This window comes from Anser anser (assembly GCF_964211835.1).
Source record: "Anser anser genome assembly, chromosome: 1".
Classification (NCBI taxonomy): domain Eukaryota; kingdom Metazoa; phylum Chordata; class Aves; order Anseriformes; family Anatidae; genus Anser; species Anser anser.
The window spans coordinates 120,931,634-120,944,315 of NC_139720.1; the positions used below are offsets into that span (position 1 = coordinate 120,931,634).

Genomic DNA, 12,682 nt, shown 5'->3' on the forward strand with positions numbered 1-12,682 from the left:
GCTACGGTGTGAGCAGGTCTCCACACATAACAGGAATATATTCTAAAAATAAGGGAGCGAAAAAGAAACATGAGGAAAGGAGACAAAGTGCTCCCTGCAGCTGGAGTGGAAGCTTGGAAATCCTGCTGACTCATCCTACAGCAGGATCTGTGCGTGCCCTCACCGAGTGCATAAGTTAAAAGAAGCATAAAGAAAAAAATAAGTGTGTTATGTATCTTTAGTAAAGCGTGTTAGTGTAAAGTACAGGAAACTTCAAAAGCTGTTCAGAGGACTCTCTTTATTTTTGCTGTACTCTGTGTAGTGTGAACCTACTCTTGCTAGCTCCAATTTCTAGTAGGATCTAGAAAGAAATGAGCAGTTATCATACCAGTACTATAGGGAGATATACATTTCATTGTTTATTAAAAAGAAAAAAAGAAAAAACCACAGTTTTTCTTTCTGTAAGGCAGTTTGTAATATTCCCCATGTTTTCTGAATAACGTTGGTATGACACTTACTTGCCAGTGCCTCCCCTCCCCGCCCCCCCCCCCCCCCCCCGTAAAATTAAGACGGGAGTTCTTCCTATAGGACTGTCTCACAAAGATGCTGTCTTTGGGGTTGGAGGAATACTCTTACAGAAAAAATAGGGAGAAGCCAATTTTTTGGGGTCCTGAGTTCCTGGAACACCATAGCAGGGTTGCACTTGCCCTCATTATACTGGTAGGAAACACTGTGTTGCTTTAGAATATGAGGGTCTATAAAATCATCTTATATATTTGATGCTTTATAAAGACCTAAACCTTTTCTCATTTAATTTCCTTTTTTGAAAGACAGCCAGTTTGTAATTTGCGTCTGCCATGCAAATGAAAAACCAAGGCCTGCCACCCTTTAAATATCAGCAGCATTTTAGGGATTGTCTTCTATTTGCAGGTGAAGAGCAATCCCGTGTCACTGCTTATTTGCAAAGCCTGGTGTGTGACTCCATGGATTTAGACTTCATTTTGGGCATAACCCAAGAGATGGTAAAAAGAAACAAAAAAGAGACTAAGTTATTTAAAGTAGATGTTTCAGTGCTTGTGATGGTGTTTGGACTTGGTTCACCTGTGAATTTCTCCTCTGCTAGCTGTATTGACAAGGAAAGACAAGTAGCTGTGCATCACCTTTATCCTGCACATCAGCATCTCTTATCATCACCACTGGTCTCTTTCTGCTGAATGACAGTCGCAGCATTCTGGTAGCACTTAATCAAACTTTCACTCGAGCTCTACATTTTGCTTTGTATTACCTTTAAGGCATTATTACAAGAATTACTTGAGAAAATCACATGCAGCAGCAATTCTCAGCAAAATAATGATGATTTTATCAATCTTCTGCTGCTTCTCTTTTGCCATTGCTGCAGGAAAAAATAACCAACAAGTTCATGGCAATGTGCAAAGTTAACGTGCAGAGACAGGTTTATGTTCGGCGCTTTACAGACATAGGTAATCCCAACAAACACTGCACAGATGTACGACAGGCAGAGCAGGTAAACAGAAGGTCCGTGCTCCGTGGCTACAATCTCAGGCATCCTTCCTTAGAGTTCAAAGCTAAAGGCACGTAATTTTTTGGCAATATGTTTTAAATGGTGACTATATAAGGAAAGTTATGAGAGGTACTTCGGCTCCGCCTGCCTTGGTTGGATCAGCCCCGGTGCTGAGGAGGCCACCCGAACGCGGCCCCGGGTTACACCAACGGCAGGGAGCTGTGAAGAACGTGAGTTGCTAGAACAGACGCGCAGGTGCCCATTTCTCTGAGGTTTATTTCAACAGATACAGAGCCTCCGAGAATCCAGTGCCCGAGCGTGAAGGAGAAAACCGCAGAGCCCAACAAGCTGACGGCCAGAGTCTTCTGGGACACCCCGGAGGGAAGGGACACCGCCGATGGGATTTTGACGGAGTAGGTGGAAATCTCTGATGTCTGTATTTTCTCTTTTTTTATTCCTAGGATCCTTGGTTAGTAATTCAGCTCATGAAGGTGGCCAGGACTCTTTCCTCTTCACTCATTAAAGATGCTTATTTATAGCTGTCGTGTATCAATGACCTGTAAAGAATTGCTTTAACTGAAAAAGAAAAAAACTGACAGCTTGGAGGTGAATCCCCCAGGACCTGGCATGTAGAATGGTAGCAGATTGGTGTGGTTATGTCAGAGCTGATGGATTAAATAACAGTAGCATTTTGATTGCACCTGCGAAATTTTCCAGAGCTTCTTTATGGGTCTCTTCTCATAGTCGACAAGTTCTTTTACACAAAACAATGAAAAGAGAATACTGCATTGGAGGTAGGGAAAGACAATTTTGACTGTCTTTAAAAAAAATATTGTGTCACAATATTTGTGATCATTTTTAAGCTTCTTCCTGAAGCAGTGCTGGCTGTCAGAAGTCTCTAACTGCTGTTAAAGAGTTCTTCGGTTACCTTTAAAGTAATGCTTCTCATTTGAAACTTAGGTAGCTATAAATATTTCATTTAAACTTAACAGTTTCTTCAGAAATCCTGTTCATCTTTATGGTTTCGCAGTTCTACTTCCCAGAAGAGCAAAGGTGCATATGCGATGGTGCCACTGTCTCTGATTTGCCCACTTGTATCATACAGGATTTATATCCATCTATCTAGCTAGCTTATTGTAAGGGTAGCAGTATAGTGTGTGTGTATATATATATATATATATGCTTCTTTCAGGAGGCAAGTTAAATCTTTTAAAAGTATATTAGTGGACTGGTTAAGCTTAACCAAAATTTCTTGGGCGTGACATGATGGTTGGCTATGCTATGAATTGTCTTTTAGGAAACACGCACTCCTGGACTGCTCTGCTCCCTTCTTGTCAGCAGGACAGGGCCCTTTTGTTAAGAACAGGACCTGCATATCTGACTGCCCTGGTCTCTGCTTTGCAGTTTCTTCCTGTGCTTGCTCTCAGTCTTCAGTCATGTAGCACAGCCAGACAAGCTCAGCATGCACCAGACTTCACTCTTTTTAGGCTTCTACAGCTTTGGCAGTAGGACAATACTGGTGAATTTATGAATGTTTGTCCCATTTTATCTCCTGTTTTAGTGTTATTTTGAAAGGCCTGCCACCAGGGTCACATTTTCCAGAAGGCGACCACAAAATCCAATATACTGTATATGATAGAGCTGAAAACAAAGGCACTTGCAAATTTCTCGTTAAAGTCAGAGGTAAGATTGATGTTTTACACTATAAATACAGGCACTGATTTGCATCTGGCTTAGGAGGCAGTTTTAGAAACATCCTCAGCTCTATATTTGTCTGCATAAATATGTGTATATAAAGTTTATGTTGACTCTGTAACTGAGTGCACCATCCTGCTCCTGCTGGCTCCCTGGGGACCCAGGCTTGTAGCAGAGTGGGCACCAGGCGCTCTGCAAGTTGGGGAAGGGCTCTGCTGATCAGTCCTGCTCCATAACGTTGAGCCCGTGGGCTGCTGAAAAAAATAACTGAGGGAGTTTTTTCAGCAGTGCCTCACATCTGTCAAGAAGGGTTTCTCTTTCACCAGGTGTTGCAATCTGGAGTCAGATCCATGGAGAAGGGATCTCTTTGTGCACCGTGACCTTTGGTCACCCTATACCACAGTCACATGTACACACACACGCATCTGCATCATTTCAATTTACATATGAGATAAGAAGGGGGTTGGTTTTTTTGTTTGTTTGCTTGTTTGTTTTTTGTTTTTACATCCTTTAACAATAGAGGTAGCAAATAGAAAAACATCTTCCATCCTGGTATTCCACTGGCCGTGCTACCCAAGTAGCGAGCGGATTCATGCCTTGTCTTTCATTTTTTTCACCTCTTTCTTGCCTAAAGTCAGGCGCTGTGTGAAATTAAACGTCCCGGATAATGGCTACATCAAGTGTTCAGGTGATGGAAATAACTACGGTGCTACGTGCGAGTTCTCCTGCATTGGTGGCTACGAGCTGCAAGGAAGCCCGGCTAGAGTGTGCCAGTACAATCTGGGGTGGTCGGGAGTGGAGCCAACCTGTGCACGTAAGTGAGTATTTCAGCATATACTGGAAGGGCTACCGGAGCACTGGTTCTCACGGAAGAGAGAATTTGGGAAGGGGACCTGGGGTGGAATACAGCTACAAACTCTAATGCCCTAGAGACAAGAAACTCGGCATCTTTGTCTTCCTGCCAATTTGCATTTACACCTGGAACATCGGCTACCTTTGGCTGTTCTGTCCTAGGAGATAACGATGGTGCCTTAAAATTGGCAGCGTGTTTCTGCCCGGACCTTTGGACAAAACTTTACATGCTGGAGTCGATCCACCTTGTAAGCCAGAGTACAGCTTAAGATAAAATCGTTGGCTTCTATGAGGCCAGTCTTTCACCTGTATACTCTTTATATTATTCTCTTGTTGCTGTGCTTCTGGTACCTAACAGTTGTTTGTCCTTTTAGAACTAGATCTCTTTTCAGTTATGCTCTATAACTTTTGTTTTAAATTTAATTCTAGCCATGAATATTAATGTGAATGTGAGGACTGCAGCTGCGCTTCTGGATCAATTTTATGAGAAGCGGAGGCTGCTAATTATTTCAACTCCTACTGCAGCCAACTTCTTCTACAGGATGCAGTTGGGAATGCTGCAGGTAAAGCAAAGTTCAGGGTGGGTTGCAGGGGGTTGTAGCAACCAATTTTACTCTTTAAAGACACAGGAGAACAAGCTCTACTGTTGATGTAAATCTGTAAACTTCAGATGCTGCACTGCAGCCAGCAGAGGATCTAGCTGAAGTGGTGGTGGTTCTGGATTAATCCTTTTAATGTTTGTTTTACTTTAAACATCTCCCCGGTTTCTAATTTGGCTCTGTTCTGGATTGTACTGCCTCTGACTGACCAGTTACTCAATCCCAGGCAGTTCTGGCCCTCTTCCACCCTCCCAAGATTAATTTAATATTAAACTTGTGCTCTAATAAGGACTCCCTAACTCAGTTCCTAGAGGAGTTAGGAAAAAAAAAAAAAAAAAAACATCCAGCACTTCAGTGGCTACACTTCATGCAAACCAGGCTTACAGGCTTTGTAACTACAATATGAAAAATGTGAAGAAACAGAGAGAAATAAAATAGAAATAACTTGTGTATCAGCAGACAAAGGACCAGAGGCTCAGCATAGAAATCACCCGGAGTGGAGATACCACTGTGGTATTTTGTTCCAAAAAAGGAAAAAAAAAAAAAAAAAAGAACACCTGGTAATGGTCCTTATGTTATTTTTTTTTCTCTTGTTGGGTTCTTGCTAGACTAAGAGGTGTACCTCAAAAATGTATCTGTGTCCTGGGGAAGCAGCCAGTCCTGTGTTCTTTCATAGTGGCAAATGCTTGCACATTGTTTCTTTTCCCACAAGTGGAACAACATCCAGAAAGAATAGTCATTGTGATATGAACGTGATAATGTTTTTAACTGCTGGCTTTGGTCACAGGTGTGTTAGAAACAAAATGAAAAGCTTTTCTTTTCCCACAGTAGATTACTTGGGCAAGAAAATTCAATATATTGATTGAAATGAGGTAGTTTCAAATACTATTTTAATGGCTGTGTTACTTTTCCCACTGCTTGGTCAAACAAGTTGGCATGAAAAAAAATGACTTTCTGCAGTTGCCTTCCGTTTCACGTACTTTGCTTTAGTTACCAAACGAGATTACTGGCACAAAGCTTAATACACTGATACGTTGGCATCTTTTCATGTCATTACAACACAAGTATACATTTCTCCTAGGTGGTCCCTGTGTGGTGGTGTTCTCAGAGTAGCTAAGAATCCATCATTTAACTGCCCTTGGAGTTGTGAGGCTGTAGTTCTTTGCAGCGGGAATGAGAGACCCTTCAAAGCACACTCATTTCAGTTTAAACCGTCTCACTAACACAAGATCAGACCAGTTATGAACAACAACCCAATGTTCTCTCTAACATCTCTCTCTCTTCTTCTAACCCTTGCAGCCAGCACAGTGTGGCCTAGACCTCCGACATGTTACCGTTGTTGAGTTGGTTGGTGTCTTCCCTGCACAGATAGGAAGAATAGGGGTAAAGCTGCTGCCCCCATCACTTGCACTGCAACTCAGGTAAAGTGAGGTTTGGCTACTGTTGTGTGTGCGCTGTAGCATATACAATGTATTGCTTTTGATTTCCTGCATCTTATTATCTAAATAGGTGTATTATACTGTAGTGTACTTAGCTCAACATGGGAAGGTAGCTAGATGTTCATGAGTAAGTTTCAGCATTAGTTCCCTCTCTATTAACTGTGAAATAGCTGCTGAAAATTCATAGGCATTTGGGATTTATGAAATTAAGAGCATAGGCTTCAGCGTGTTTCGTATTTAAAGGGGCTGACTCTTTCAAGTGCTGTGCCTCCCTTGCTTCTTTGCTCAAACCAAATGGCACTGAATTTAGGTGAGCCCTCTGTGCATCCCCTTATGTCTTTATGGGTCTGAGTCACTGAAAACACTTCGTGTTTGTATTTGTGCTGGAGCTGGCCTGCTGCAGTCCTGCCGGCCTGCAATCACTTTGCAAGAACAGCCTCGGAGCAGCTGCCAGCGCAGCCCCAAACGTCACCACCGGCTCATCGTGGCTGCGGCCAGGCCAGAGGAGAAGCAGTGGTTGTTTTTTGAAGTCCCCCATGTAGATATGATATGGGCAGTATTTCAAAGGGCAAATGAGCTCAGCCTCCCCAGCCTGACTGACATTCAACAGTTTTACTGAGGTCTAAACTGTTTTGACTTAGTTTTGGACAAGCAGGGGGTTGGTTTTTACTTGAAAGGGAAACTTCAAGTGCCAGCACTGCCTAGGGTTAGGAGGACTACAAGAGCCAAAAGCAAAGGCCTGTTTGGCAGGGAAAGAAGTTGTTACTTGGGAAAGAAGTCCAGGAGCATTTTAGGCAGCATCTTCTGTGATATGCCTAAGAAAATGGTGTAAATTTTTATTTGGAACAATAAAAATGTGTTCTTCTCTCAGGCTCCTGACAAGTCTGAGAGTTTTTTCGGATCGAAAAAATAAATAAAAGCATTTGTTCCCTATAAAAAGAAAGGGAACACAAAGAGGTGCTTTTTAGTTTAAAAAAAAAAAAAAGAAAGAAAGAAAAAAAAGTGCATTTACTAAAGTTGAAGTGGTTTTCTTGTGGCTTTGTAGAAAATAAGCTCTGGTAATAACCCTGTTCCCTGAGTCCTCCTGCTGCCTGCCACCCCACTCCCCACCCCCAGCCTTCAATTTCAGAAATTGGGCTGCTATAAAACCTGCCCTGCACTCAGTGGAAGTTAGCTTTCCATTTGATTTTTTTTCCTAGACTCTGTTGCTACCACGGTATGAGTTAGTATTCCAGTTCTAGAAGGCACTTAAATCAAAATGAAACACTCCCTGAAACATCTTGAATAGAGATGCTGTCCAGAGTTAGTACTCTGTCAACTAACCAGTCACAGGTACCCTAGTTAAAACTTCAGCAAACTCGGAGGGGTTGGCATTTGGAGTTGTAGAGGGTAAACATTTTCATTAAGAAACCACATTCCTCCTCTGCCTTATCTCACTTATCACCATAAATTAGCTCCGACATTGTTTTAGTTTGAAATCAACAGCCAAGCTCTCTCACCATAACAAAACAACAACTAGAGTACTTGAACCCATTGGAAGGCAGAAGAAGGTCAATTTTTATGCTTCAAACATTTCTGAAATCCAGCTCCCAAGAGACCCTCCTCTTCACGGCAGCTTTCCTGTCCTGACCCCATGCCATCACAGATGCCTGAATTTATTTTCCCCACACCAGTGATGTTGACTGTATGCATGTCTGAGGATCTTATAATTCATAACTCCTCCAAGGATGAGATTAAATGAGCATCAAGGATAAACTTTTCTTACTGTTGCACCTCCAGAGGAGCTTGAATGACCCATTTCACCACTCCAAAGGAAAGGACTCTGCCCTGATTAGTGGTGGCTTTTTTTTTCTGCTAAATTGGAGTTGCCACCAGGTAGGTAGTTACTATTAGGAAGCAATGAGAACTGACTCCAGTAATTTTGCTCTGCTTTTTTTGCTCTGTTTTTTGTTTTGTTTTGTTTGTTTTATACTGCCTGGCAGCAAAGAAAATAGAATAGCCTACCTGTAAATCTTGAGCTCCATCACATTTTTTCTTTAGGCAGTGCATATAGTATTGTACTCTGTCTTTTTTCTTCTCTTCTGAGAGCAATAGGTAGGGCATGTGCCATACTGCCAAACCAGACGTCTGAGAAGAAAACAGCGCCGAGTGCAGTTACTCTGACCCTCCCTTACCGCAGAGGTACAGCCTTGCAGCACAGGCAGACCCCTGCTCACTGCCTGACTCCATTCTTACAGCTGAGACAAAGCAGACCCTGTGTAGCGCCCTCTGACCATCCCCAGAGTCCTCTGCCTGGAGCCAGCAGCCTGGCTCTGCCATTTATCGCTGTCTGAAGTGCCTAGGCACGTGATGGACTTTCACAAAATGACTTCCTTATTTTGCAGGCTGCTGCTGAGGATCCCCCATTATAATTTCAACATCGTGGTGATGGACAAGCACGGAATGGACAAGGAACGCTATCCTTTCCCAGCAACGCCAGCCGAGCTCTTTGCACTTATTGACAATTTTCCCTTGAGAAAAGAAGAGATGAAACTGCAAGCAGAAATTGGCCAATCGTGCCCCTAATTGAGAATTGCAGGGCTTGCATTTGCCAGTGATTTTTTTTCTCCACATAATTCTCCCCTTGGTGCTACACAAAGCATGGCTTTTGTAATCACTGATGTACAGATTTTTTGTGTGTATTGTTAGGTCTGTCCAGCTGTGTAGCTGCTCTGCATAGACATATGCATGATGCTTTTTTGTACTTTCAGCCATCTTTAGAGAAACTTGTACGTAGGATTACCAACCAATGGAATTTCTTGTACAGACAGCAAAGACCTGAGGCACGTCTCTAGGAGTTTATTTTGGATTTTTCATTCAGTGTAAAATTGGGGTTTCTTTCTTACTGTTTATAAGTCTTTTTAATAAAATATTGTTTTGCAAAGAAATAATTGTCTAACCCTCAGAGATAAAGTTGACTGATTTACTCAAAAGTTGAATCAAACTACCCCTCTGTAAACCATTTAAATCAGAGGCTAATGTTTCTGTCTGTAGTGTACAGCAACCCAGCAGTGTCTTTCAGACCCGTTATAATACAGTCAATCACAGACACCACGTGTAAGCCAAAGGCAACACGAGTACCTATTTTCAGCAGTGGCAAAGAAAATAGGTGACGGCAGGAGTATGGAAATCATTGCCAGAAGGAATTCAGTAACAGAAGAGTGAACAACACAGAAAATGGGTGGTAAATTACTAGAGGCCTTATACTGCGATACTTGATAGAAGATCTGCTCCTACCTGGTATGTGTCTGCTTCTGGTGTTACGTGTCCAGTGACTTGGAGTAACAGATTTCTTTCCCTTTTCATCTTGGAGACAGATCGGGCTCTTGATTTGATGGCAGGGGAACATCCCCTACAGGGAAGCTTCATCAAGGCTTTGTCATTTCCAGATCTGTGGAAAGATTTTTTTTTTTTGCAACGCATCATTTACAATTTAACAAAAAAAAAAAAAGTTCACTGCTTAGCAAAAAGTGTTAAGAGGCAATCAAAACAGGAAATAGTTCTCTAGTGTTTTATTATAATCCACAATCTTGACAATCCATTGCAAAGAATATACATCATGCATGAAGAATACAAACCCAAAGGAATGAAAATTGTAAGTTAAAGCTTTGGACGCTTGCTTACAGGATCAGGTGTATAATTTCACATCACTGAAGAGCATTTCAGTGGCTGTGCTGTTCATACTGTTCAGAGCAAAGCCTTTTTTTTCAGCCAAATGCTTGTTTGTCTTTGACTGTTCAATTTTACACTCCTGTGTCAGCAGGGGACCAGTTTATCAGCATCCTTAAAGCAATCCTTAACAAGGAATACAATCTTACACACTCTCTGAAATTAGGATTTAAAAAAAAAAAAAAATGTTGCTCCTGCAAACAAATTAATGAGGGAGTGAATGTGTAGATAGGGAATTCAGTCCTGACACTAGCTAAGAAAAGTTCATTTGTAGACTGAAGTGCAAGGGTATCGAGGCAGAGGGCTCTTCTGCGCAGAACGGTCTGCCTCTGAGCTCGTTAGGAGACTTACCAAACACCCGAGAGTAGGCATGAAAGCCTGATGCAGCCAAGGCAGCGACTGCCTGCAGAGCTGATGCCAAAGGCAAAGAAAATCCAGATACACCCTGACCTCTGCAGGTGGTGCCAGGTCTGTGAGCATGACCGACTGGAGGACAAGGAAGCCGTCCTTTGCATGAACTTTCCCAGCACTTCCAAGATGCAAGGACAGGTTTGATGACAAAAATCACAGAAATAAAGAGCATTTCTGTTCCAGACCTGGCCAAACCAAAAAGACATCCTCGATCAACTACAACGGAGTAAAGAAGATAAGCGCCAGTATGCCGATGGATACAGCAGTACCCCACAAGTTTCCTTTCTTCTGCTGCCTGCATAACACTGGAGGTTATGGAAACCAGACAGCACACCAAATCACTTTGTGCCTTAAAAGTAGAGCAGCCAGCCTGAAGACACAGCTATATACATACTGCTATGGCCACAGTGCGCTGGCTCAGATGCTTCGGCATGCATGCACTCATAACAAGAGAGGACAGGTGGTTTCCCCCCAACTCTCCTCAGTCAAAAAGCACATCAACTAATCCCCAATGATTTTTTCAAATAAATAAATAAATCTGGAGGTCTGATGGGTCTGATTTTTCTGTTGTATTCATGCAGTTCCAACCTGCTGCTGCTCCATTTTGATTTGGGTGCAGAATCAACGCATCCAGTTATCTGTAATGCCTGGCTGAACAGGAGTGGGGCTTTACAATCGCTACAACCAGGGAAGTGATTGCAATCACTAGGCTGTTAGAGGAAATCGAATTAAGTGGATGGAAGTGCATAAGTGATTGGATTACTGGTTAGAGTTCTACACAGAACATCTGTTGAAATCTTGTGTTTATGTTCTTGATTACGAATATCAGCTTCTTGGCATTTTCTGTTGTACATTTTTGTGGGGAGGAATGGAACAGTGAAAAACATCATGTGCCATCTCTGTTTTGGAGTCAAATCATCCTGCAAGTATGGTATGCAGGAACGTGGCAGATTTGCCTTTCAGGAAAGGACTGTTTGAACAAGAGACTTGGTATTATTGGCTTTAGCCCAGCTTTTGTATATCTAAATAAATCCCAAATATTCAAATATATTCGAGTAGTTCATCCTGTAGACTTCTGGTCCCACAAAAATAATGTTGTGTAAACAAGGTGCAGTACCTACACTAGTGCTTTTTTTTTTCTCTTTTTTTAATGGTTAACAAAAAATATACCTCCCTCAAAATCACGCAGGTTTGAATTTTTGTTGTACTTCCAACATGGCTCTTGCCACAGCTGTTAATCTTACCACTGCTGTCAAAATGCAAATCCTGTTTAAAGCACAAATTGGGTTGGGAGGATTAAAGGCTGTTTCCAAGAAGCCGGACCTGCAGCAATTCTTGTCCTTTCCTCTCCCCCTCCAGGCTATTCACTGCACAAGTGACAGATCACAGTGTGCAGATAGCGCCACAGGCTCGAGGTTTTTGCATCAATGTGGAGATACTTTTCAGTTGTGAATGTGTTCTCAACAACCCAAGGAGCTCAGTCATTTTAGAACTGAACAGAATTTCTGTCGTGTAAAATCTTTTGCAACAAACGCTGTGATAGGTTGTAAGAGGCAGCAATTTCTCATGACCCCAAACAATTCTCTAAATGGCCTGATTTTCCCCCAGTCCTACCCAAGAATCTACCTATTTGATGAGAACGATCCCTGCCATCATCGCACAACCCAAAACCATTCTACATCTACAGAGGGAGAGGCTAACGTCAAAGTTGCATGTCCCTAACTCTCGAAGCTCAAACCCTCTCCTCTGGGACAGAAAGTCTCACATTTTAATGAAAGCACCAGTGACCCTTGCAGCTCCGAACTGAGGCTCTGCGCTAAATGACTGCAGTGTGTCGTTTCGTTACAGCTCGGTACTTACATAAAAGCATGAGTCAGACTGCATAGCGTAATTAATGAAAACACAGCGGCTAAAAAGTAACCTGAAGTGCATTTAAATACTCTTACAATCACAATCCGCTTTTTAAATTAAGGCAGTGAAATAATGGAGCTCAGGTTATGCAACATTGGTGCTCAAGCACTGGCAGCCACTCACCTCGGTCCCGGCCTCCCCTGGCAATGGCTGCTGTGCTGCACGTCCACAGCAAGGACAAAACGGGTGCTTCACACCACTTGGATTTTTCAGGTGGGCAGGACCTTGAACTAGGGACTGGGGAGGAGATCTGGAGATGGAGGAAAGGAACTGAATGCACGAGGTTAAGACACAGGTAAAATAATTCTCTAGCAAGGTGGAAAAGAGTGTATTTCCAATATTCTTAGCTAGAAAATAAGTTTAATGCTTATGAAATAAAAATAAAAATAAAAATAAAAATGATGTAATATGTAGAAGTGAAGAAAAAAACAGCAGAGGGAAAGGCTGTGAATGGAGTCCCATCTCTGAAGACATGCCAGGCCTCTGCTGTTATTATTACATTGAAACGAAGCAATGTGCTTACCTCATTTAGATAATATGGGATATTCCTGAAAGACGTGCTTATA

General features: G+C 42.3%; 1 protein-coding gene across 3 annotated transcripts in view; it reads left to right on the plus strand.

The window, feature by feature from the left end:
- The window catches only part of SRPX (sushi repeat containing protein X-linked), a 48,786-nt gene extending 37,531 nt beyond the window's left edge, over nt 1-11,255 (plus strand). For all 3 annotated transcript variants that reach the window (XM_083808165.1, XM_083808163.1, XM_083808164.1), the window contains 6 exons: nt 1,788-1,914; nt 3,063-3,184; nt 3,831-4,010; nt 4,478-4,611; nt 5,947-6,068; nt 8,471-11,255. In XM_083808165.1, coding sequence (XP_083664291.1) covers nt 1,788-1,914; nt 3,063-3,184; nt 3,831-4,010; nt 4,478-4,611; nt 5,947-6,068; nt 8,471-8,651 — 866 coding nt within the window. In that variant the 3' untranslated portion in view covers nt 8,652-11,255. The remainder of the gene's footprint in view (nt 1-1,787; nt 1,915-3,062; nt 3,185-3,830; nt 4,011-4,477; nt 4,612-5,946; nt 6,069-8,470) is intronic.
- The last annotated feature ends 1,427 nt before the right edge of the window (nt 11,256-12,682 follow it).